This window comes from Crocodylus porosus, unplaced genomic scaffold, assembly GCF_001723895.1.
Source record: "Crocodylus porosus isolate Cpor-Errol unplaced genomic scaffold, CroPor_comp1, whole genome shotgun sequence".
Classification (NCBI taxonomy): Eukaryota; Metazoa; Chordata; order Crocodylia; family Crocodylidae; genus Crocodylus; species Crocodylus porosus.
The window spans coordinates 127023927-127050050 of record NW_017728931.1 but is presented as its reverse complement, the minus strand read 5'-3'; the positions used below and the strand labels follow the sequence as shown (position 1 = coordinate 127050050).

Below are 26124 nucleotides of genomic sequence, written 5' to 3'. Positions count from 1 at the left end.
GCATGCCCACATCCCCCCACATCTTAGTGTCATCAGCAAATTTGAACAGGGTGCTTTTTATCTCCTTGTCCAAGTCATTGATGAAGATGTTGAACATTGCAGGCCTAAGGACCGAGCCCTGGGAGACCCCACTGCCCACATCCCTCCAGGTCGAGGGACTAGATAAAGTTTTAGACTCTGAAGCATGAAATTTTAATATCACATATCTGTGAACGAATGTTGTCATTTTCTGATATCACCTTGAGGCCATTTTATAGCTTAAAACTTCATTCATTTTTAATTTGCTAACACAAGGAAAATTTGAATTTCAATAAATTTCCCCAGTGTCTTTTTGTTTGGTCTCAAAGATATAAGTTAAGGTTTACCTCATTTTTTTAGATTGGTGAGTGATAAAGTAGGTTATTGCCTATAAAACCTCATGCCCCCCTTTGAACCATTTAATCTCTAATGTACCACCTTCTGCCTCACTTGGCTAAAAACCTGTGTTCATGTTTTATTACATAAGTACTTTACTTAAACGATGATGGATTATACTTACATGGAGGGATTCAATAACTATTTAAGTGTGTATGCAATTTTTTATAAATTTCATTTTTCTTGTCAGAATGACACCGGTGGACAACGAAGTCTTGTAAACAAGTGGACAACATTCTTAAAAGCAAGACTTGTTTGCTCAGTAATGGATGAAGATGGAACAGAAACATACTTTGATGAATTAGGTAAATAGGGTAATCCTTTTATAGTCATGCCTAAATCTTGTTGTCTTCATGCTTGTGAATGTTTGAACATTTCTGTCACTTTGAACATGTTAAATTGGCTATCTATTCCACTCTATGCTTCTATTTTGTTTTGGTGGGGGGGGGGAAGGGGGTAGAGGAAAGGAAAGGCAGGAAGCTTTCATCATAAATCTCTCTAAACTTCAGCACCCTAGTTTGTAAAACATGGATAATGCTGTTTAACATGCAAAGTAATAGTGTGTGAACAAACTAATGCTTGTGATGGACACATGGGAAGCATCCTGTGAAAAGAAGCATTTTGTTGTCATTGGTATGATCATGATGAAGATTTCCTTACGTTACCTTAGAAAAAGTTTTCACATGAGTATGTGAGGTACTGGTTTATACGTACCACTCTTTTTGGTAATACAGTTGGTTGTTTGGACTAGTGGCCTGGAGACTTCATTTTGGTGTCTAAAATTATGTTGATGCATCAATATACAATAATTATTAGCATTAGTTATTGTGAAACGTAGGTCATTGGGATCAATACAGAACTTCCAGGGGAGAGTTAACATAGGTCAGAGTAGCCGATCTGGTTGTCCCTTCTGACTTTAAATTATATAAGTCTATGAAACTCCAGTGCCATTTGAACATTTTCCAAAAGTTAAAGGAATAACTGAAGCTTTGCTGAAATGAGCTCCAACTGAGATGAACATGCCGAGACATTTAAAATTCTGACTCTGGTATTTATATATATTAATAGGAGTAAGTGGGTGTTAGGTTCATTTGAAAAACTAACCTTTCTTTTCCTGTGCTAGTTGTATTACTGTCATTCTTAAATACAAAAGGCCTGGCCCTCCTCCCATTAAAGTCAGAGCCACAATTCCCATTGGATTTAAGAAGAGTGAGATCAGACTTCATGTTTTGAGGTTGAAAAGTCAAGCGAGAATAATTGCTTCACAAGTGTTCTTCCTTTCTTTCTTGCAGAGGATGTATTTCTCCTAGAAACAGATAATCCCAGAACAACGCTCGTGTATGGAATTTTTACCACATCAAGGTAATTTTGAAGATTTATCAAAGTACCTTTGGTGAGCAGCTGCAGTATAAATACAGAAGGAGATTGTGTGCGTCAGGGCATTGGGAGTGAAGGCAATTCGAAATGTACTCTTTGACTGTCTTTGCTTTCTACGAGACATGCATTCAATTCTGTTTGCTTTGATCTATTAGAAACATAAGTAATTGCTATCTGAATAAGAGCTGCAGGGATGCCAAATTGATCCCAAGTGTCTACTCAGTAAAACCACACCTGGGATGAATTTGCCTTCCACTCCCAGCTTTATTTTCAAGCTATTGTGATTGGCTCTGACAAAACATTTCCAGCTGGCTCCACCTGTTTACACTTTTACAAGATAGGGGAGAAGCCAAAGGACATCTGTGAATGTAATGCCTGTGACAACTGAAGAGTCTCAGCACCTCTGGAGGGTGCTCATCACCTGCAAAGACCCAGACCAGATTCTTAGCCAAATTCATGCTGCTAGTTTTCACGCTCTCAGCTAGCAGACAATTTGCACAGCTGGCAGACTACTACGCAGGCCAATTGGACTCTGGCTGCCAAAAGACAACTTCTCTTTTATCATCTCCTTCCTTAATCCCAACCTGAGGCTTCAGGCTTCTCCTTTTCTATAGGAAATGTGAGTGCACAGCATTGCTCACCATGGAAAAAGTGAATAGTCATTTGGGAAAATTCAAGATTTCCTCTTACCACATTGAAGTGGCCTTGCTGAGTTGCTGAAACAGCAGAAAACTGGACTAACAGGATCTATCCATCTCTCACTTTAATTCTATCTTGATATTTGTCTTGTTTTGCCCAAACCCCATTGACAATGGTAAAGCTACTCCCTGTGTATATATTTCTAATACATATGTCCCTGCTGCATGTAGGTATACGTATTCTCCTTTGTATCCCTTGGAGCTCGTTGACATTTTAAAATATATATCTTTTAAAATTAGAAGATTATTAAAACCAAACTTTTTGGGGGGGTTGTTACAAAAACCTGAAATGTTCTATATTTTATTTTTAATGAGGAAAGGCTCTACTGTCACAATAATATCCATGGACCTATATTCTCAAATGTGTAAAATCAGCCAGGAAAATATAATTTCATAATATTTAGTTGAGGGGAAAAATCCATCCCCAGTGCTTGCAAACAGCTGATGCTGTCTGTATTGAATGACTCCTACAATACAAACAGAGAAAATGCTGAGGCAAGGTTTAACAATAAAGCCACATTTATGATTGTGTTATGGATTCGACACGTCTGAGCTGGAAACATTTTTACCTAATACTCATGGTATTCCTGCAGTGGAAATTGGGTTTGAGTCAAAGAACCACATAATGTGGTAACAAATACAATGCCTGGTCTATTCTGGGCCCCCAAGTCATTTTCTCACTTTAGTCAAGGTTTTACATTTGTCTGCTGTACTGAAAATAATGATTAATTTTAACTGAACCATATTGGCCTAGGCATGTGACCAAAGTGAATCATTTTTTATGGCAGTAGCTATTATAAAACTAACAAATATATGTTGTCTGTAAAGAATAAAGTAACCTTTGAAATCTTATCTTAGGGTTCTACAAATGCGTAGAAAAACTTTCTGAGCCATGTATGAAAAGATGGATCTCAGACAGCTAATCCAGTTACAATACATCTGAGATCCATCTCAAACTAGCACAGGCAGAGCCCAGAGCAAAGTTGATTTCTGGGCAATGTCCTGTAGCAATTTCCTCAGTTCTAGACTTTTTCAGCTACATCCTATGATGTTTTAATTTTTTTTTTTACCCATTCAATTGAAAACAAACAATAATTTGGTTTGTCTCACACTTACTGTTGGGAAAATCTTACAGAGTTCAGAGATGCAACTTGATTTGCAAGAAGTACAAAGTTTTAAGCCTTTCTTAGCCTAAACCCTTTTACACAGTGGAGGCACAACAGGAGGGAGGCCACAACAGGATGCTTAAGCTTCACACTGGAAATGAGGCCCTTGACAATGGGACCCATCCTTAATGGAAGATAACAAGGACACCTGCTGGTTTCAGAGTTCTTGGCAACATGACTCTACCGCACTGAGGAGCTGGGTCCAAGCTAGGTGGACACAGAACAAAGGGAAGAGACTTGGCCTCCTTATGACTGTTTTCTTGGTTCCCTCACTGGAGAGTGAAACCTCCAATGGAAAAACACAAATAAAAGTCTACAAGGGACATACTTTCTCTCTGGCAGTGTCTTTGTCAAAGTCATGATCTGGCCTCTTATGGCTCCTAAGACTCCAACCACTTATTTTATTATTCTGACTGCACTGAATTATTTATTCTTTTTCTTCTGATTAAAGCTCTAGCCATATATGTTTAAAAAGTCATCAGTGAAGTTTTATGATTCAAGTTTTGAAATGAGGGTCAAGAGATGTGCATGACTGCACAGAGCCAACAATATCCCAGTCTTTCTGAAGTCACACAGATTTCATTTGGGCCATGTTGTGCTTTCTTAAGAGAATAGCTGATCTCTGCCATAACTTTCTCAAACACAAGAAAGAGATGTTAAGAGCTTCCCTTTCCCTTTGCAAGATGACAGTCTTTATGAGGAACACATTGCCTTACCACACAGACTGCAAATGTGTTTTGGGAGGCTTAATTACTTATTGTAAAGTGTTTTGAGATTCCCAAAATGGATGATACTAGAAAGGTGTTGTGTGTTAAATGTAGTATTGATAGGAGCATCTTTCCACATTGAACCATTTGCTATGATGGGAAAGTTACATAAAAAAGGCAGCTAATATTGCAAATGTTTTCCCTGTTTCTTCCAGCTCTGTATTTAAAGGTTCAGCTGTGTGCGTGTATCATTTATCTGACATCCAGACAGTGTTCAATGGTCCGTTTGCACACAAGGAGGGACCTAACCACCAGCTGATTCCGTATCAGGGCCGGATTCCATACCCACGACCTGGCACAGTAAGTGCAAAACATATTTAATCAAGTCAGCCTTGGCAATTAATTGTCCTTGTTTAATGTAACAAAAAATATCAGCAAGTCGGCGCTGAAGCACAGCCTATACACTCCAACTCAAGTCAGTATTTGAGAATTTCCCAATTATTATTAATATTATTATTATAAAATAACTTCCTTTTTGTTCAGAAGTAAGTTATTTGATGAGATGCCTTTTCGTTAAAATGAAACTGAAGTGACAAGAGAGACAGAGACAAAGTGCCCAGGGATTATTAAAGGAAACCAGTTCAAAGATGGCTTTTTTGTTTTGTTTTGTTTTTTAATTTCTGTTCATCTTTTTGGCTTACTGTATTCGTGATCCAGGTCCCATACAAATTTCTGTCTCCTAAACTTGTGAATCTTGCCCAGTTCTCAAGAGTTCCATCATGTCAGTGGAATGCTGGGTAGTTTTGGTGAGCAGCCATGGTTACCAGGAGAGAAGTACTCTTTCAGCAGATTAGGATCTATCCCCATGAAGGCTATTGAGACAGAAGTCTTGAGAAGTACTATGCATTGGACAGGAAACCATGATGACCTGGTCGTGGCAACCTGTGTTGCTAAGCAGATGGGCTGCTTCCTTTTGCATCAGTTGAAGGTTTTGCAGGGCTTCCTTCCAAAATGTGACAATTTGCAATAAGTATCCCAAAGACTCTAAATCAGTGACTCAACCAGGATGCTCTGGCACCCTGGGGTGCCTTTAGATTCTTTCAAGGGTGCTGAAGGGTGCCACATAATAGTAGCACCGTTAGGGTGATTCACAGACATGATTTACAAGATAAAACCAGAGATTTCAGTACTATCACAAATATTCTGAGTTGTTGTGGTCTAACTTACAATAGAAAAAATGCTCTATTATACTTTATAGTTAAAAAAAATATAGCAAAAACTAAGAGCAACATTTCCCAAAAGGTGCCATTAGCCAACGAGGGGTGTCTTCAATCTAAAAAAGGTTGAAAACCACCATCCTAAATGTATGGATCATTGTGGCCAGCCCTGTCTCAAATCTTGTAAGAGTGGTCTGTAAAGATTTTTCATAAAAATTGGAGTGTGCCTTTTTGTTGTTGTTCCTTTGTGATGTAAAGATAAGGCCTGACTTTAAAATAACAATGGTTTTCTTAATTTTAGAAATGTTAAAAAAGGTCAAATCTTTGATCCCTGGTTTTAATGGAGAATCTATGGAAGTTTTCTGAGATGTATATGCATAACCCTGGCATCTGAACAGAAGGGACAATGGAGGGACATTTCTAAGACAGTCTCTTTCTAAGCTATTTGTTAGTCATGTTAGTTAAATAAGTGTCCACAAAAGTTTTAAACCATCTGAGTAAAAATCCCTGCCCTTCTCAGGGTTCTTATTTAATCTCCTGACTCTTGTCATCATTTCACTAATCCTGCAGTCATTGTGAAATTCTTCATGCTAAACAAGGACTGAACTTCTAATATAAAAATAAGCAGACCACCCTTTCATTTTTGCTATGCTCTTTTTTTTTAACTTTGACAATTTTTTCACATACTTTCTATGCATCACAAGGGAGCAAAAGGTGCACAAAGCCTTCCCATCACCTTTTTTAAATTAAAAAAAAATCCAGGTCCATATAAAACCTGTTAATCTTATAACAGCATAGCATCCTTGCACTTCCTGTTTTGTTCTGCTGATTTATTTTCTCACCCTGTCTCATTGTTCCCCCATGTCTTGAGCAGCCTGCAGTCAGTTGCAGAGCTCTTCATGGGTTGCAAATCAGACAGACTCCCATACCTTGACAGGTGACTTCCCATAGGGATGAACCTTATGGCCCCTCCATAGACTATGTACTATGGGATAAATGCTCATGTTTATTTATTTACTTATTTATTTAAATATTTATTTATTAGGTTTCTATGGTTCCAGAAAAAGGCTCTGGGTGGCTTACAATAAGACAAAATTGCTTATAAAAACATAATAAAATATTAAAATATCAAAAGAACCCCCCCCATAACCTAGCATTCAAAATAATCCACTCCACCCCCTCTCCAATTTCCTCTTGCCTCTAACCTAAGAGAACATCACCTGTGCTCAAGCCAGCAATGCTTCTCAACCCCTACTCACTACCAAGAAAGATAAATATTTTCTTACCATATTTCCTCCCATCCCTACCTAGTCCCACTCTTGTTCCTTATACACAGGGGAGTCCCTTAATGTCCCTTCCAAGGGACATTATTTTCCTCTGTCACAGGCATATATGGCTGTCCCCCAAACGTATTCATTCTCCTCTTCCCCACCTAAAAAACATGTTTCTGCCCTATCCTAAATCTGTTCATAACTCCCAAAGCATTTGTTAGTATTATAATATTTGTAGTGTTGTGAAAATTCTAGTTTTGAGAGATTAGCACCCTAGCAATACTTCACTATTTCTAAATTGACAAATGAAACTGTTTTAGCAACACATGCCATCATTTGGTTAGGGGAAAAAAACTTAGAAATGAAGCACATGAGTAATAATAAAGATGGCAATGAACAGAAATGGATAAGCCAATGGAAACAGGGCATGCAAAGGGTAAGAGTCCCAAGCACAAATGAAATATGTTTCTTTATAGTTCAGTTTCTTATGTTTTTTTGGCTTTAAGATTTGGTACTCTCATCTCCCCAAATCTCTTCAGAATGTATTAATAAATTCCTTGTGTTTTGCTGAGGTCTAATGGAAGCATTCCTGTTTGTTCTTAATTCAGACAGCCTTAATCTCCTGACTTCACTGTTGCTTTAAGTTTAACCTTTACAAAAAATATAAAACAAACATCTCATTTAGCAAGGAAGTTTCATGTTCTTGTGACTAGTCATGTTTCATTGTCTCTTGCTGCTTCAGTGCATTGTATCTGTATGTGTTTTTTCAACTGCTGCCATGTTATTCTTGGTTCACCTTACTGAAGCTTATAAGGGATTCCAAAAGGATCTTAACACTCTAGGGGACCTGACAGTACAAAAGAAGGAAAAAATTAATTTATCCTTTTGTTTAACACAGTGGCAAAAGTTGTCTGCACTTCTCAGAAAAATGGTAAGCTTTCAGTTTAAAGGACAGGTACTTCAGAAATCTAGAATAGGGGTTGCAGACCTAAGGCCTGTGGGCAAGATTCAGCCCATGAAAAGATCTGCTCCATCCCAAGAAGGTCCAGTCTGACACTGGAGCAATGGCGCAGATCTATGCCATGCTGCCTACTTGCTCCATGTGCTTCCCCTAATGAGCCTGCTTCTCTATTGTGTCTTCATTTACCCTACTAGCAAAGGGGATGGGGATGAGTGGCAAGGGCAAATACAGACAGGTGGCCACTCCAAGCAGTGGAGTATGACAGGGTGCTGTCTCACGGCCAGTCAAACCATTGGCCCACCCACTTGTCTAGGGCAGTTCTCCCACCTGCCTTGCCTGCTATGCCCTTGAGGCTGCCCATTTACTGCCCGATGCCAAGGGTGTAATACGCAGTTCTAAACCTCCCCTTATACCATGTCCCATGCCTCGCAGATGGCTTCATTATGTGGATCTGGCCCCACAATAGACCTCATTCTATGCCTGCCTGGCATTTGGACCCCATCTGCATGCCTCTTCTTCAGGTGGTCTAATCTCTGCCCTCATACTGGGCTGCCAAACTTCCTAAGCCCTTTTTTCCTCATGGCTGTGGCCCCCTCCAGGACTTTTGGCTTCACTACCCCAGCCTCCCCAGTTGGGACCCCCAACCTCTAGCCTTGGCCATTCCTCATTGTGGGTGCTCTGGCCCTTCAACCCATCTGGTCCTGGTCCCAGCATGGGCCAGCAAGGTTATTCCAAGTAGGTACTGAGCTACTTGCCCTCACATTCCCATATGGGTCTGCCTTCTAGGGCACATCCTAACACATCTCACTCTACTCAGGCCAGCCTATGTGCAGTCCTTCAGGCCCTCCCATGCAGACTCTACGCAGCCCAGTCAATCACTCTAACATGCTCCCTCACTGGGGGCTATACTGGAGCAGTAGTCCCCCTCACTGGGACTACTACAGCACCCTCACTGGGGCTCTCAGGCCTTATGCCCCTTGGGCCTCAGGTCTGATGATGCCTGGGACTCCTTGCCTGTCCCCTCTATGGGGTAACCCACCAGGTCACGAGGACTGAGGCTATATGGAGCACCATACTCACCTTTCACTAGTGAAGGACTGATGTGGCATTTCCTGGGGATCACCCTGCCACAGGCAGCCCTGCCACACTATCCTACCCTAGCAGAGTGTAGTGTTAGGTCATTCCCCAGGACCAGGAACCTCCTCCATAGTTCGTACCCTGAACCTCCAGGTGTTTTGGGAGCAGCAGCTCTGGCTGGGCAATGTTCTTCCCAAAGCTCCCTGCAGCAACTGCCAGCTCAGCTCTGAGGGCCTGGATTTATATTGTGGCTTCTCAGCCCTATCCACTAATCCAGGAGCCCTCCCACAGTCATGTGACTGCCTCATTAGGCTGCATCACATCTGCTGGCTGCTCCACAGCCTGCTTAAGTCTCTTAAAGTGGCAGGAGCCAAAGGTTTCCTGCCATATGGAGACTTGCGTCCTGTGGTCGGGGCCAGGTCACAAAGGGTAGTCCATACTGGTGAAGGTTGCTGACCCCTTATTCTTACGGATCTTCTAGAACACCTTAGCAAAAATTGAGTTCAGTGTGAAATTATGGCTGAAAAACAATGCCAATGAGATGGTTTGGTACATAAATAGAAATATTTTTTTTTAACAAAGCTTGATATAAGGAATATTTAGTTAGAGTTCAAGACTGGAACCAAAACACCAAATGAAACAGAGAATTGGATCTAAGTCTCCTGACTGGAACTCATGCTAAATTTTATTTTCCTAAGATCACATTCAAATCCTTAAATGGCCTGTTTTTCTAGACCATTTCAGATAAGGCCAAAGTTTCATAAAAACAACTCTCCAAATCACCCCATAGTGTATGTTCTGCCTATTTTTTTTGCATGATTGCTGCCAATATCTATGAAAAGAAATCATTTGGAGAATTCTGAAGACATTATTAGAGTTCACATTCTTCTCCCCAAAAGTCTTGTTTGCAAAGTCTTTACAAATAAGTGTGTCATTGACCTCCAGTTGTCAAGCTATGGGTCTAGCCAGCCCTTCACTGTTCTGCATATTCCAGTCTAATCCAAATCAGAACAAGGATTTCATCCAACTTGCCTTTATACTCATATAATTGAAAGCTGCTTTATGGCTATGATGTCCTGATTTCCCAGTGCTTCTTTAGAAAACACTCAGCTGCACCCAAGTCCCTTAAGAAATATCTTCTGAGATAAGATTTCTACATCTTGGCTGTGCTTTTTTTTAACTGTCTGAAGGTTCCCTCCCTCCCTCTTGCATGATTAGGGTGTAATTATGTTTCTTATTGATACCAATGTATTTATACAGCACTTTAAAAAAGAAAGCAGTTTGCAATGAACTGATTCAATGCATATTCAGATGCATAATTTGGGGCATTCAAACTTGAAAACTATGAATAAAAGTTTCTTATGGCTAGAAAAAGACAGTAAAAAAGCCCAAGCCTAAATTGATTCATTCTTTGCAGGATAGTCTAATTTGGAGGTGGATAAACATTCCCTTTTCATTCCATAAATGCAGGGACATGCCTGCAGTGGCTCAGGCTAGAAGCTGTGGGGTGCTAGAGCAGCCCTCCCTTCATTTCCACAATCCTAAGCTGAGGGAGGCATGGAGAGGCCCTGGCAGGACACTCGCTGCTTATTCTGCCCCCTCCCTTCCTCCTGACCAGCCCAGCAGGGAATATTTATCACCCCAAACTCAGTGTGCATCAAGCCATTAAGAAAACAAAGCTTCTCTCCATTAACTAATGGACCTCTTCTTAAACAGCTTTTCCAAACAAGGACATGAAACTACCTGTTGATTAGTTCCAAAAACCCTGTCTACCCCACAGCATGGACTGTAGCCAGCATGTGGTCTGCTAGCTAATGCTGAGGTGTCTGCATAAGGCAGAGGGGATGGGGGAATAATGCCTAATTAGCAGGGAGAAGCCAGGCAGATGCTCTGTGCCTGCAAGTCTCTGCTAGAGCTGCAGCCAGGGAGCACAGGGGTGGGGCCATCCCTGCTGTGGATCAGAGAGCCCCACCCAGCCCAGGGAGCATGCTGGGATGCTGGGGAAGTCTGATATATCTTAAACCAGCAAGGGATCTGGGACAGGCATTGCATAAACTGGTTTGAACCAAATCAGTTAAGTTTGGTACTACATTCAACTAGGTTTATCTCAAACCAGTTTCAGCCATTTTCAAGCTGGTTTATGTACACTGAACATCTGTTCTGTTACAGGTATACACCAGTTTCTGATCACTTAAACCAGTTTATCTGTAATGCCTGTCCCTAGCTCAGCGGTCAGGTGTTTCTTTCTTATGGAACATCAGTTACTGACCTTTACCAGAAGGCCAGCCTGCATGGGGAAAGCTGTCAGATGCAGCATAGCAACAGCTATGTTCTACCTGTGTAAAAAGTAATTTGCATTAAACATTTCAATGTAAAGGAACATACATTGCACAAAGGCTCCAGCACAGCAAAGTAATAAATTTACTTGGCTACATCTAGTCTCTGCAGTCTTTTGCTGTTTGCTATGATGTGATGATAGTGTGATAACTCTTTCATGAGCTAAAATTACTGGTGAAGAAGTGTTTATGACATAACTGGTAGTCTCCAACTAAATCCAAGGATGTCTAAGGTTGTTCCCATTTTTCAGATTGTCTGGAAACAGTCTTTTCTACCTACAGCAAGTTGGAGAACATACAGCAAATCAAATTTTTCTTCCCCTACTTATTTCATCTCTAATTTATGGCACATCCACCTGTGCAGTATGTTCTGTGCATATTGTGACTGAACCATCTCTTGGGTGGGGAATTACAGAAAGAAAGTTCAGAAACACTGACTTAGAGGATAGGGAATCTGAAGACAGGAAAGAGGGTGATTTATCTAAAGCTGGGGTGCAAGAATGGTGTGACTTTGATCTAAGAGGCAGGCAGAAATGGAGCTGGAGCTCTGACCTTGATTTGGGAGTGTTACTTAGAACTAGAGAGCTCTTTCTTGGCCCACCAACAGCCTGTAGTCAAACTTGTTTACTCCTGTATAAAAATCTCTGCAGCTACCAGCTGTGGATTTCATGGAGGGTCATACAAGTTGGCTCCACAGAGAGGAGGATTCAGTAGGATTCAGTAGGACTGGCAAGAAAACAAGAATTCTTTTTTCTGGGAAAGGATGAGGTTTCCCCAGTTGATTTCATTTCTTATCCTAATGGGACTGAAGCCTTGGAAAATGTTTCATGAAAAATGAAAAAGAACAGAATCGTCAATCAGTGGTTGGGATATGGAAGGCCCAGATTCCAGCCTCAACTTTGTGTGATTCAGAAGTGAGACTTTACAGGCAAACTCCAAACCATGCTCCAAGAGATTCTGTAAATACCAGCGGGCTGAAAACTGATAAAGCAAGCAATTTGCAGTCCCCCAGCATCCCAGGATGTACTACTCCCGGCCCTCCACCACCCGGAGTAGAGACAGCCCAGGGATATCCTGGCACCTAGTCACACCCCTGCTTACAGCACAGTGGCAAGTCAGACAAGATATTAACTCTTGATATGTGACCGCTTGAAGCGTGTTCTGACTTTAGTACCATTTAACGTTGCACAGATTTAGCATGGTCTATGTGTAACATGTAACTTCATCCTAAAGATCCTTCCCTTTGACACCTGAATGTCTGAGCACACACACACAAAAATCAGTTTCCCTGATACATCATTTTCTTTTTATACATAAGAACTGTATTTTTTGTTTGCTTGCTTTTTACTAAGTCCTGGAAATAACTAGGGGAAAGGTCTATGAGGTCCAGAAAAGGGAGAAAACAGTGCTTTGGAGTAGCCAGGAAAAAGTGAGTTAACCTGGTGTAATGGGGTTGCATTGTCTTCTGCTTAGCCCTCTATATTGGGCCTGATTTCTCCTCACTATGTCTTTCTTCTTCCCATTTTAACGTAGGGTACACGTGTGTATTCTAAGGCTGGAGTACCTGCCTTATGAGAACCCAATGGGACAGATAGATCTTCTGATCAGTCACAAGTATGGTTGCTTGCCAAATACAGAATAATATATAGCTATGAGTGGGTGACAAACTGGGAACTCCCCAACCAGCCACAGTGCTAGTCTTCCACATGCCTCTGGGCATGCCACCCACCATTCTCAACTGCGACACCGTGCTATTAAATGATTAGGGTCTTAATTAGGCAGAAGGCTGCCCATTGAATGCCCTATTCTCCCGGGCCTATGTATGCAGCTCCAACCACCCCTGTACTGCACCCCAAGCATCACAGATGTTCCTAACAGCTGTACTCTCCTCCGGCCTGAGTCCGGGCCCAGCTCAGTACAGTGTTAAGCCTCTTGTGTTCTGCCCTATTATGGGCTGCACTCACACTGTTTCCCTCTCACTGAGGCCTCTCTTACTCCACCTCTTCTCACACAGTCTCTTCTATACTGCCCCTTGTGGGACCACACCGGAGGGTCCTTGGCCTTGTTTCCCTACACCCCCTGACCAGCAAGTCTTTTGGACACCTCCCACTGCTAGTAATCTGAGTGAGCACTGGGCAGTTTGCAGAACACTGGTCTCACTCTACCTCTGGTCTCTCATCATGTCACTCACCCAACTGCCCTCCATCAGGGGCTCCTGACTCACCCTATTGTTTACTTGCAGCTCTTCCTCAGCCTTCCCACCCAATCGGTTTCCAGCCCACCAATGGCCTTAGGTGCCCGAAGGCTTACCTGGACCTAACTAGGCCCCCATGTTAGCAGGACCTACCCTCAAGCCCCCTGCTCACTGGGGCCTACTTCACACCCCTTTCTCACAGGGTCTCATCTCAGGCCCCTGTGTCGCACAGCCTCACTACTACCACTCTCTAGTCACCCCTCTCTCCAGGGCCTCCCAACTGCATTTGGTGCCCCTCTGCACCCCATTTTGCACCCCCCCTCCACTGAGGCAAATACTTTGCCCCCCACACTGAGGTTTGGGGCGAAAGACCCCCCACAGGCTCAGGTGCCACTCGTCAGCATGCCTGGCCCACAATTCTCAGTCTCCGGGGTCTTGTACCCCACACGGGCTCAGGTGGCCACAGCCATGTCTTGCCCTCTACTGCCTCTGATGTTAAATAACACACCTGAAGGCAGAGGCTGAAGTTAAGGTGCCCCTTTTTGCCTTTCACTGATGAGGTAACTGGCCTGGCATTTCCTGGAGGTTCCCATGCCACTATGAGCCCCATCAGGGCACCCTTCACTGGCAGGGTGCCCAGGATCAGAAGCCTTCTAGCCATCCCCATAAACTTCTGCCCTTAACTCCTAGTTGTAGCACTATCAGCAGCTCCACTGGGAGATATTCTTTCCTCAGCATCAGGTAGCAAACCTGCTGCCTCCCACTTTGCTGGCCTGGATCTAAAATGGCTGCTCATCAGAGCAGGGGCAACACCTGCTACCAGCTCCTAAAGTGGCAGACACCCGATGTGTTCTGCCACCTACCTTCTTCCTTAAACTGGTTCTTGGGGGAAGTTTTTCCCTGCTGCTCTGCAAGCAAGCTCTCACAGAGCTCGTTACTGCTCCTGAGTGGTGAGCACTCCACTGGTGCTCCGCCACACAACTCCCCCACTAAACAAATGATCCTTGGGGTATATCCCAGCTGCCTTCCCTGCTGGCTCTTCTCCAGCCCACTGCAGTCCAAGTCACATGGCGAGCACCCCAACTGTGCTCTGTCATACCGTGGGACTCTATTATTCCTGACTGCGATATATGTGGGGAAGTATCGAAAGGAACTTGCTTTCCAACTGGTAAAAGATCTTCCTTTTCTACCCTAAGATATAGTTTATTTGAAATACGTTGCCTGCCTCTGGGACTTTCTCATCTTCTCACAATCTAAGGGATGACTCTGCAAGGCAGGAAGCTCTGCTGTCGCTCTATGGCACCTGCTTAAAGTGTGGCTTGGCATTTGAATGAGCACTTTTGCTTTTAGATGCTAGACAGCTCAGATTATAGACACATGCACAAGTTACTGAGAGGAAAGTTGGGGTTTCAACTTGTACAGCATTGCCTAATGCCAGGTCATGCACACTGCTTTGGCATAGTAACCTGGACTGTTACTGCAGAGTAGGGGATACAAGAAAGTCACACCTTAGGTTGCCTCATGGCAACATGCTCATGTGCCCAAACTTTAAGAATTAAGCTAGATGCAATGAGCAAAAGTCTCCAGAGCTAGACAGTATTATGTTTGTCCCAGGACCTTCATAAATAAATGACTCCAAACACAAGTATGGGGAAGAGCAAGTTCACAATGGTTCTCAGACAGTTTCAGGATGGGACCCTGAATCTACTCTCCCAAACCTACCAGCATTTTTAGTAGCTCTGTTTGTACATGGATTCTACAGTCATACACCCTCAACTGTGTCTTTATTTCAGCATTAGCGTGGACTCTAAATTGGGTGACTAGCGCTTCTAATCTGACCCACCCAGTCCCATCCTGTTCATATACAAAATTCTCTCACTTAGGTCTGGTATTGCTTTAAGCCTAGTAAAGCTGTTTGGCTGAGGTTACAAGCTAGAGTATGACTACCAGTTTCTCTAGAGTGCGAACTTGCCCTCTTTGCCATAAAGGTGCCAGTTAAATCACTTAAGTGTTGAATGTTGATACCATGTCTCCATGGCCTTTTCATAATTCCCCATTTCTACTCAGAATAGACATGTTCTCTCATAGTTCACCAGCAGTCACAGAGAGCAGAATCCTATTTCACGTTACATAACCAAATGGCAGTCATCGATCCCAGTCTATATGCAGTGCGGACATGCTAAGCTGGTGCACCTTGTATTTAATATTAATTGGATAAATTGGGTGGAGGGCAGTGAGGAAGTTTCTGTCTCACCAGGAAAATGGGTCTGAACAGGGAGCCAGGGACTTCTATTACTTTAAGGAAAATTTGTAGTAAGCAGCTGAGCAGGAACTACCTGCACTATGGCCACCCTTGGGGCCCAGTACTGTTACAGGGTCCCAGCTACGACCTAAGGCTGTCACCTTTCTAGAGAAGTATCTGTCTCACTGAACCATGTTTTATTTTTCATGGCCCCACTTATTTCTCTCTCCTAGCTGCCCATGGGACCATCTCCAAGTAGGGTTACAACTCTGTTTGAATCTATTCCAGGAGGTTTCGTAACAAGATGTAATGACGTTAATGACTGATCTACTGTACTGTAATCAGGAAAGCAAATGTACATTATTATTACATTTTAAAAACCCATTGGACTACTGTATAAATTGGATTCAACATTTAATATTTATTTTAATGAATGTCCGATCATTTAACTCTTGGGTGACTCTCAGCACTCTCCTGGAGATTATATCTAATTCCTGGAGACTCCAGGGCAATCCTGCAGGGTTGGCAACCCTAGCTCCAAGAGGAGGGCTGCAGAGCAACTTGGTAGTGCCTAACCTGCAGTAGCTCAAGCACTGTGTTGTAAAGTCAAAGGGATGTAGATTCAAATTCATGCTGGGTGAGGGGGGCCCTAAAACCTGGGTATCTCATTTCCTGGGTGAATGTCTTAATTACTACATGGGTGGGCCCCACTCTATGTATATTGCATGGTTAGCTCAGACTCACAACATTTTATGCTATCCGTCTCTGGTTTAATTAGTCTATAAGATTCATAGATGCTAGGGTCAGAAGGGACTTCAGTAGAACATCGAGTCTGACCCCCTGCCCTGGGCAGGAAAAAGTGCTAGGGTTAAGAGCATGTCTACATTTCTTGTAAAGACCCCCAAGATAGGGGAAAAAAACCACTTCCCTTGGAAGCCCATTCCAGATTCTGGCAACCCTTACTGTAAACAAGTTCTTCCCAATGTCTAACTTAAATCTGATCTCCGATAAGGTGCAAATCTAGCCTGCCTACCCTTCCTGGGTTTTTGCTGAGTACAGTTTTGTGACCTATATTCACCTTGGGCAGGCTCTTGTGTAGCTGCGTACTACTGTGCATGCTTATCTGTCCATGCTGCACATAGAGTAGTATCATAAACGATGCGTAAGGGCCAACAATGGCAGTCACAGAACTGAGTTACTGCCATTTGGGTACATAAAATGAAGTAGGATTTATCCCTGAATGACTTGGCAGATCGCTGCACTGAGAACCTTTGCATATGGGCCTAGAAGCTCTGGCAAAACAAATGAATGTGCATGGCAGTAGTGAGGACCTTGAACCTGTGTACTAAATTCTGTGTTCTGATTACCCTCCAGTGAAGTTATACCATCAGAGTACAAGAAATGAGATTGTATAAGACCAGCGTAGAGTCTGAAGAGATCTGGAAAGTTGCTTTGTATCATCTCCTTTCCTTGTGCTTTTGCCCTGGATTTGTCCAAATGCAGGCACATACACCCTGCATGATAGAGTGTGCAGACAGCCTATTCCACATAGGTTTCTGCAATTAGACATCCAACTCAATATTTTGGCCTATGTATTTGTACTAATCAGGGAAAGTTCTTTGTATCTTTCCCATGTCAATCACTTACATTCTTTGCAATAAGAAGTACAAGGAACACAAGATTAGGCCCAAACAATATGGATCTTTGCCATCAGCCCAGATTTAACAACACACAAATGTTTGCATTTGTTTTGTATCAATTAAGGGCAGTTTGTAGACAAAACTATTCCAGTAGAGCTCTTTGTTATTTCAATATAATCATTTTCAGATGGAGAATGAAGTGTGGCTTCAAGAGGTTGATTCGGTTGCTTCAGTCAGTGTTTGTAAACAGTTTGATGATGAAAAGCTGTTGATAGCCTAAAGTACTGTTAAGTAGTATTGTGAATAATACTTTTCTTCACAGTGTCCAGGAGGAGCATTCACACCGAACATCCGGACAACCAAGGAGTTCCCAGATGATGTTGTGACCTTTATCCGGAATCATCCCTTGATGTTTAATCCCATTTATCCTATACATAAGAGGCCATTAATCATTCGGACAGGAACAAATTATAAGTATACAAAGATTGCCGTGGATCGAGTCAGTGCGGCTGATGGGAGATACCATGTATTGTTTCTTGGAACGGGTAAGCCATACCTGACATCAGACATGATTTATTGCAGAAATGTTCCTGTACTGCATTATATAGTACAATGCAGAGAAAATATGCAAATGACTATTTATTTTTAAAAGGGCAATGTATTGATGTGTGTTATCAGAGACAGATGCTGACATTGACATATGAACTCTGAGCTAGATTCTGATACTCTTACTGAGTAACATCCTATTGCAAGAATAAGAGTGATTCTGGTACCTTAAGTCCCTCAAGTTACAGCCTAAGTGAGGGAGAATACTACAATCCATCTTTGTATTATCATTTGCTCATATCATTATCATCTGGCAGGATTAATATTTGGTAATGTCTCTCATGTAAGCTTCCAGAAAAGAGATTGGTATCATAGCTAAGAAGTTACAGGATGAGAATAATGCTTCAGTGGACACAACTACACGAGATACTGACTGCACAGTAGCTCATTACCACTGCACAGTAGCTCACTACTACTGAACACTAATGTCATGTGGCATAAAACATGATGCTATGCTACTGCACGGTAGTAGTGAGCTTCTGCACAGTCGGCATCACCAGAAAGCCTTTTGGGGATACTACTGTGCAGTAACACCAGTTATTGCATAGTCATTTAGTACTTATGTATGCAAGTATCAAAAGACTGCACAGTAATAAGTGCACAGTCAGTGTCTCATGTAGATGTAGCCAGTATGAAGTAAAAAGATACAAAGTAATTGTAGCAATAGGGGAGGGAAAGAAATTATTATAGGTCCAAGCTCCACCATGTAGTACACTTATTTCTTTAACCGGTTCATTTAAAAATATTTTCTTTATAATTGAAAGGTGTTTGTACACGCCATATTTTTTGCCTTTTCTTGCACTGCAATGACATGACTGTTTGCATGAGCATGTTTTCCAAACAGTTTAAAAGTCTTTCCAATGCATTAAAGTAAAACTCCTCTGATGTAATTTACTTGGTTCACCATGAATTAAAGCATTGTGTCCATGGATGTGTTGCATGCAAACACAAAAGCTGGGGTACATGGAGCGTCCCACTGGAGTGTGGGGGGCTCTCCAGTATCTTCAGCAGCAGACCTGGAAGTAGACCAGAAGCACTTCTGGTCCACTTTCAGGAGTATGGGGGTGCCCCTGCACCCCCCCGGCTCAGCAACTGATGCCTCCTGTGTCTGGGGGGGCACCCAATGTCCCCCCACTGCCAACCACTGAGCTGGGGGGGGGGGGGCGCACACTCCCCAACAGACCCAGAAGTGGACCAGAACTACTTCTGGTCCACTTCTGGGTTCGCTGCTGAGCATGTGAAGGCCCCCCACCCCCATGCTCCTGCGGGATGCTCCATCTGCCCCACCATCACATTCACAAGCCGCGCTGATACTTCATGGTACACAGAAAAAACATTTAAAGCTCTGTCTGCATCCAAATTGCTGATTCTCTGAATCACCATTGAATCTTCAGATTCAGATTTGGCTGAATCGAATCAGGGACAGTGATCTGAATCAATTAATCGAATCACTTTCCCTGATTCAGGCCAAATCCAAATCTGAATCGAATAAGGACCATTTGGCACACCCCTAAAAGGCACTCAAAGACATATAGTGAGCCTCTTTATCCACCAGATGTCACTGCAACTTTTTTTTCTTCTACTACTTCCCGGCTCCCTGCTCCCATAGCTATGTGGCAGGTCATGGGGTGGAGGGCCTTGGGCCGGGGGTGGGGGTGCAGGGCTGGACGATTTTGCTGTCCTGTGGCACCAGCTTGGGACAGGGCTTAATTCATTCAAAAACCTAGTGCATGCAAACACTGATGTGATGCTCCATAATAAACAAGTTTAAATTTTATAAACCTATTTAATTTAATGAGGATTAAACCCCATGGTGTGTACAGATGCCCAAAAGAACCAAAGTCTGTCTAGCTCCACTCATATGAATCTGAACTGGTTCAAATGAGGTTGGATCTACCCAGGATTAGACAAATAGCTCCACTTGTGTAACATTTAAATAGATCTAATGATTTTCATCTAGACCTGGCAACTTTGAGAATAATGATCACATTTACTTTTCAAAATTACTGGGTTATGATTTATGCTGCATGATGACTGCATGAGACATTCCAGCAATGACAGGGAGACTGGCTGGAGTGGGTGACCTATGCTAGATTCCACAAGTCCTTACCATTTAAAATTCTCATTGATTTAGGTAGGGTTGTATCGATGGAGGACTTGGGCCTCAATAGGCTGTATCTCCAGCCTTAGTCTGTTTATTACCAGTGTTGTGTAACCTGTAGCTAAATAAGGTAGCCCCCTGAACAAAAGTTTGAACATCAGGCAGGACTTACACACATCGTATTTAATACTAAGGTTCTGGAAGCATCTAGCTGTGGAATTACTGTTTCTCCTGGCAAACTACTACTTTAGTCATGTGATCTCAGAAATAACCATGCTTGCATGAGACTCAGGAAGCTGAGGCTAAAAATCTTTCAAGCACACTATGCTTTCATGTTGTTGGGATTACAAGAACCTCTCTTCACTTTCTTAAAGCAAGCTCCCCAACCACCAAAGGAAATCAGAGTACAGAAGGGCTCTGTTATTTTCCCATGGCAAACGTTTATCCATGGACTCTACTGATTATATTCTGATTCATTAGGGTGACATTCTGTCTTGCCAGTCTCTAGAAACATCAATATAAGATGGTTATGATAGACGATACATAAATCTTTAGATAATGAATTACATTAGGAATTTAGTCAGTTTCGGATCCGGACATTTTTATTTTTCATGACTGCCTGATGATAAGTTTAGTTTTTATATTTTCTTGATATCCTTTTTGTTTTCACTGTACTGATAAGGTCATCAGAAGCTATCAACCTCTACACTAAATGTAATTTACAGAAGTTACAGCAAGTGACTGTAAGTCTAAAAGACTCCAGATACAAATCTGGATATCTGTACCTGTCAGAGTTTAATCTGACACAATGGGTAACATGTTTTTCCTCTTCTACAGCAAAAACAAAGATGAAGTGTGTGCTACTGTGCAAATCCCTGGAGCAGTGTTAGTTCATTCCATCCCTACTTCCAGCTAACATTGTTCTGCCACTACTGTGTCTCTATAAAAAAAAAAAAGTTTTTTTTTTTCCAACAAGCATTCTCTCTGCTTGCCAATTCACTGTCTTAAACCATGCAGACACCTTGGCAAGCAAGAACAGAGCTTTCAAATAAATATTTTAAAGTCAGTATAATTTTGTCTTGGTTTCACTGTTCAAAGATTCTGTCTACATGTAAGTTTAAATGGAGAAAAAGCCTAGTAAAGATTCCCTAAGGAGACAAGGCAAACAGGTTCTGCAGCTAACATAGGCAGAGACAGATCCAATGGGGTGCAGTGGTGCAGTTTGAGTCTTGCTCATCCAAAGCTTAATAACAACTGCCTGTTAGTGCCAACAGCATTTCTATTCAGGCAGCAGTGAGGTGGTCACTTGAATTCCTGGTTCATTGAAAGCTACCTGGTCCCTTCTAAACCCTTCATTGTATATTCCTGCTCGCTCTCTTTTTTAATGGTCTTAATGTCCACTAATAAAACTATCTTTCCTTCTGCCATTCTGCTGTCTCCTTGTGGCTCCTGGTAATGGAGCTCCTATTTCACAGACCTGCAAACCATTTTTAAGTGTAGCTAGATGTGTTAACTCAGGTGTAGAGATAACTTTCAGTGAAGCATTGGATGCACTATCAAGATACTCATGAAGGCTAGATTTGTTGTATGAACCTGAAAGAAAAGAGATGTACATTTTAATTTTAATGACTACAGGACTAATGAAGCAGCATCTTTAGATTATTTTTGCCTAATTTATGGTGTTTTTTGTTCTTAAACTGAACAACATAGCCTGAGGCTCTTGGCATATAATAGAACTTCTAGTTGCTTTTAAACTGGAAAAAAATATATATTGTGTTATATGTGATGATGCACCACACTATCTGCACCCCTCTTTTCAAAATCCTAGATGTGCCAATGAACACAGAGTACCTGTTATAGTAATTACAGAGTATAAAAATATCAACATTCCCTGTACTTATTAAAAGCTTTATATTTTCCTTCCACTACAAAACAGTGAATTTTTTGCATTTTAGCATTTTCATTTAGAAATCCCAATGTTTTCTAAAAATATTAAGCCAGGAGCAGGTAATTATTTCAAGTGGGGGGCCATCTACCAAGTTTTGGCAAGCTGTTGAGGTATATGGGGGGTAGGAGGTATGGATGGGTGAATATAGTTTCTTGGGAGCTGTGGGTGTGTGCGTATGTAGGGTGTGTGGGGGGGTTTGTGGGGTGTGGATAGGCATGGGGGTGGGAGGTGTATATGGGGTAGGGGAGCACATGGGTGTGTGGGGAACGGGTGAGAGGGTGGAGATGAACAGTGACGGCAGCAGGCAGTAAAGCAGGGAAATGGCAGTAGGTGGTGGAGAAGTGGTAGTGAGTGGTCATGCAGGAGTTCAGTGACAGCTGGGCAGGAGCACAGGGCCCATGCTGGTGCACTGGGGCCAGTGCTGGCAGGGGCCTAAAGTGGGGCAGCAGGATCATGGGCCATGGGCCAGTAGGGGCTCTATGGAGCTGGGCTGTGCTGTCCCAGCAGGGAGAAGGGGAGCCATCCTTATTCCATACAACCTCTGCAAGCCTGGGCCCTGCACTCCTGCCATCCCATTCTGGGCTCCCGCTACTGCTGGCCCTGGTGCACTGATGTGGGCCCTGCGTTTCCACCCAGCTGTCTCACTTCCACTCACTGCCACTTCCCCTCTGCCTGCTACCTCCATTTCCCCACTTTCCTACCTACCACCACTGCTGCTGCTCTCCACCCCCCTGCCTGCTGCCCTGGTACCACATGGTTCCTAGCAGCACCAGGACTGCAGGAGTCAACCTAGCCCTGAGGACTGGGGTGATTGCCCGCGGTCCTCCCCTGTCTCCCCCCATCCTCCTTATCTGAATTTCTGTCTCTGGCAGAGGGAGGCAGGAACAGCCCAATTGTCCCAGGCCAGAAGGCTCTGCTAGGCAAAGGCTTCCAGTTGGGGATGGAAGGGGCTCAGGGTGCAGTGGGGGCTGGGTGGGCTTTACTGCTGTGGCTGCTGGGTCCTGCCGCTGGCTCCCCCTGGGTCCTACTGCCCCTGGTGTCTTGTCATCTTTGACAGGCAGCCAAAGGCAGATAAATATTAATTTTCTAAATTTTGTAGGGTCCCTGTGGACTGGATAGAATGGCCTGATGGGCCTGATGTGGCCTGTGGTCCATATTTTGCCCACCCCTGTATTAAGTCTTATTAATGCCGTTGCCTATTTTTTCTAAATATTATATAAGTTAATGTCTACTCTAAGTCTTACCAGAATTAATGGAAATAGTCCCCCAGACTGGCTTGTTGGATCAGGTTTCAAGGCTCAGTCAACTATTAAATATTAACAAATTACTCCATACACAGCTGCATTAAAAATGCTGAGTAATTGAGGATATGCAATCTCATTGAATTGGTTGCTTAGATAACACAAAGGTTAAGTTACATCCTTGACCTCACAATAAGCCCATGGTTTATTCACAATGTTAACGTAGTCTACTTGGTTATATGTGTTATACACCTGATCTGATCTACCAGCAGAGGATCCATTATGAGACCATTTATTGCACAGGAACTTGGCACATTTATCTGTTTAGATATGTCAGGTCCAATTTGCTGCTCAGTCCCAAAGAGTGGGTGATAGAACTGAGGAATGAAAAAAGGCCTTTGCTAAAGCCATGTGATTGTGATTGTGATTGCGATTGCAGCAGTAGCAACAGCTGAAAGTTGGGCTGCCCCTGTGGGTAGAAGCCTCTTGGGGTCCTGCCACTTTGTTATACTGGTTCATGGTTGGTTGAAGACACATTGGTTTCTGTAGTCAAAGGGACACAAGGAAGTGGTACAACTGGCATTCACTCCTATGACCTACAACCTGAACAACCAGGTATGTATTTATAGGTGTATTAACTGGGGATGGCCTTCAGCACAGCAAGGAGAAGAGAGGCTTAACTCGCAACAAGCTCAAGATCCATAGCAGAACATCCTAGCTGCTATGCTATCAAAGCAACCATTGCTGTGATACACAATTTTTATAATTTCTATTACTCCATGGAAGCTTGGGGCATTTGCGGGGAACAGTTTGGGGGTGCAGTTTGATAGTCATCGTAAGATACTAATAGCTTCCCAGGCCCAGGCTTAAAATAAATAGATGCATCATAGGCTCAGTGTTTCTCAGATCTTATAAAAAAAAAAAAGAGATCAAGTTTCTGTCACTGTAAGAATTCTTTACCCTTTCCCTTTGCTCTGTACCTTCTGCTAGACTCAAGAGCGTTCAACAAAGGTATTAACTGTCAAAGGAATTTCAGAGGGGAATTGCTTTTGTGCTGGTTCAATCTGGTGAATGCAAAACCACACTGTATGACTGAGGGTTTTTTGATAATTTCTCAGGAGCCTTGAGCCTGTTACCCCTAGCCATGGAGAATGGGACTTGACACCTGGTGACAATTACAGTCAGCCTCTCATGATGAACAACTGTTTCCAAACTGAGATGTTGCCAGCCATGTCTGTCACTGTCAGTGACCTGTCTTATGCCTCAGATGGGAGTGTTTTATGTCTTGCCAGATGCAGAACACACAAATGTTTAGCTTCCCCTCTCCTCTTCTGCAGCCTCTGTAATAAATCAGTTCCTGAATACAAGTGAAGAAAAACAGCAATATAGGGCTTTGTATAAGGCACTAGGAACCCCAGGGTTTTTAATCAAATAGCCGCAGCACAGAAAGGGCACAGGCAGCCACCTCTATTTTTTCTCTTTTCCCTTTATATTTAATGTGAAATAAATGCAATATCTTCTTTGCACCCCCAGCCAAGTGTCAAGCTCACAGAGACTGTTCCTTGCCAAGAGTTAAAATCAGCACAGCCCCTTCTTTTTTTCTAGGCTGCACAACTAGCAAAATAAATCCCATAGTCAGACATTGTTCCTGCCCAGCTTTTCAAGTGATAACAATCACACATTTACTGTACGCCTTTCATCCTGAAGACTCCCAAAACACTTTACAAAACTTGCCAGGCTGATACCCACACTCAGCACAAAAGGGATCTCTTCATGTGCCACTGAAATAGAGCTGCCTCTGGGGTGAAAAGCAGCAAGTGCTTAACAGTAGATAGCCATGCTAAACAAGTAAAGAATTCCTTATCTTCCCAATAGGAACCAGAGGAGTAATTTGGGTAAGCACATGGTAATTACCCATTTCTGCATTTGAGAATAACAAGAAGGCTGATGTCCCTCCCCCTGTGGAATGGGTCTGGTCAGGACCCTGAATTTAGGGCTCTTTTTCATGCCCTGCACGCCCCCAACATTCCCCATAGTAAGTCTCCACAACTTTGCGGATCATCAAGCATTTTATTTCCCTTGAACTTTAATAACAATTCTCATCATTTAGGCCTAAAGAAATTAAGTAAAAAAAAAATCCCTATTCTCTTTTGAGAGGTTGTTTTCCATGTTTGTCTTAGGAAAAGCAATAAAGCAGCATGCAGGCATGTTCCCGAGATTAATATTTATTTTTTAATCATGCCACATACTGTTTGCAATGTACAAGCCTTTGGATAAAGCACACCCCAATTGCACAATCTGGAGACTATGCATGTTTTCTTTATTGCTGTTGGGGCTATGAAAATATTTGAGTGTCTGGATAAGGTTTCACCATGTGCAGCAGCCACTAGCTATCTGATTTTTTTTTCCTCAGCTCCTACATGTCATAATGTTATACAGTTTTTAGAAAGGGAGCTGAGCTACTATTGTGGATGGATGTTTCACATTGCAGGATGATTTAATGCAATTTCATATGGCTCATGTGTGTCTCATGTGTTTGGTTTTGTCTCCAGCATCAAACGTTCTGCAAGCTTGATCAGTGTTACTATCTTATTATCTTTCCCTCTCCAGTCCAATGGCCTGAACCCTCCATTTGAAAGGTTGGTTGCTCTAAGTGTTTTCAGAGCATAAGGTTGTAATAGGGTGTCACGTAAGCGACTGAATCCCTGGACTGCTGCTTTTGTGGTGTTACAGAATGACTGTCTTTTTAAAAGTCTGTCCCTTCCTGACAACAGTAGTAACAGAAAGGCCAATAACATGAAATGAGCTATAGATCGTAACAGCTAAATTATCTGTTCCAAAAAGTAAACTTCCCTTTGGTTTCACGAGTTTGTGCTTTGTGTCCATACTGCAGAAGCTGGAGCTGCACAGAAATGATAGAACAGGCAG

The 26124-nt window shown here is 42.6% G+C and overlaps 1 protein-coding gene across 1 annotated transcript in view; it reads left to right on the top strand.

The window, feature by feature from the left end:
• The window catches only part of SEMA3C (semaphorin 3C), a 183207-nt gene that overhangs the window by 127503 nt on the left and 29580 nt on the right, over positions 1-26124 (top strand). Inside the window, exons 9-12 of the mRNA XM_019543640.1 lie at positions 605-719; positions 1707-1776; positions 4578-4722; positions 17623-17845. Coding sequence (XP_019399185.1) covers positions 605-719; positions 1707-1776; positions 4578-4722; positions 17623-17845 — 553 coding nt within the window. The remainder of the gene's footprint in view (positions 1-604; positions 720-1706; positions 1777-4577; positions 4723-17622; positions 17846-26124) is intronic.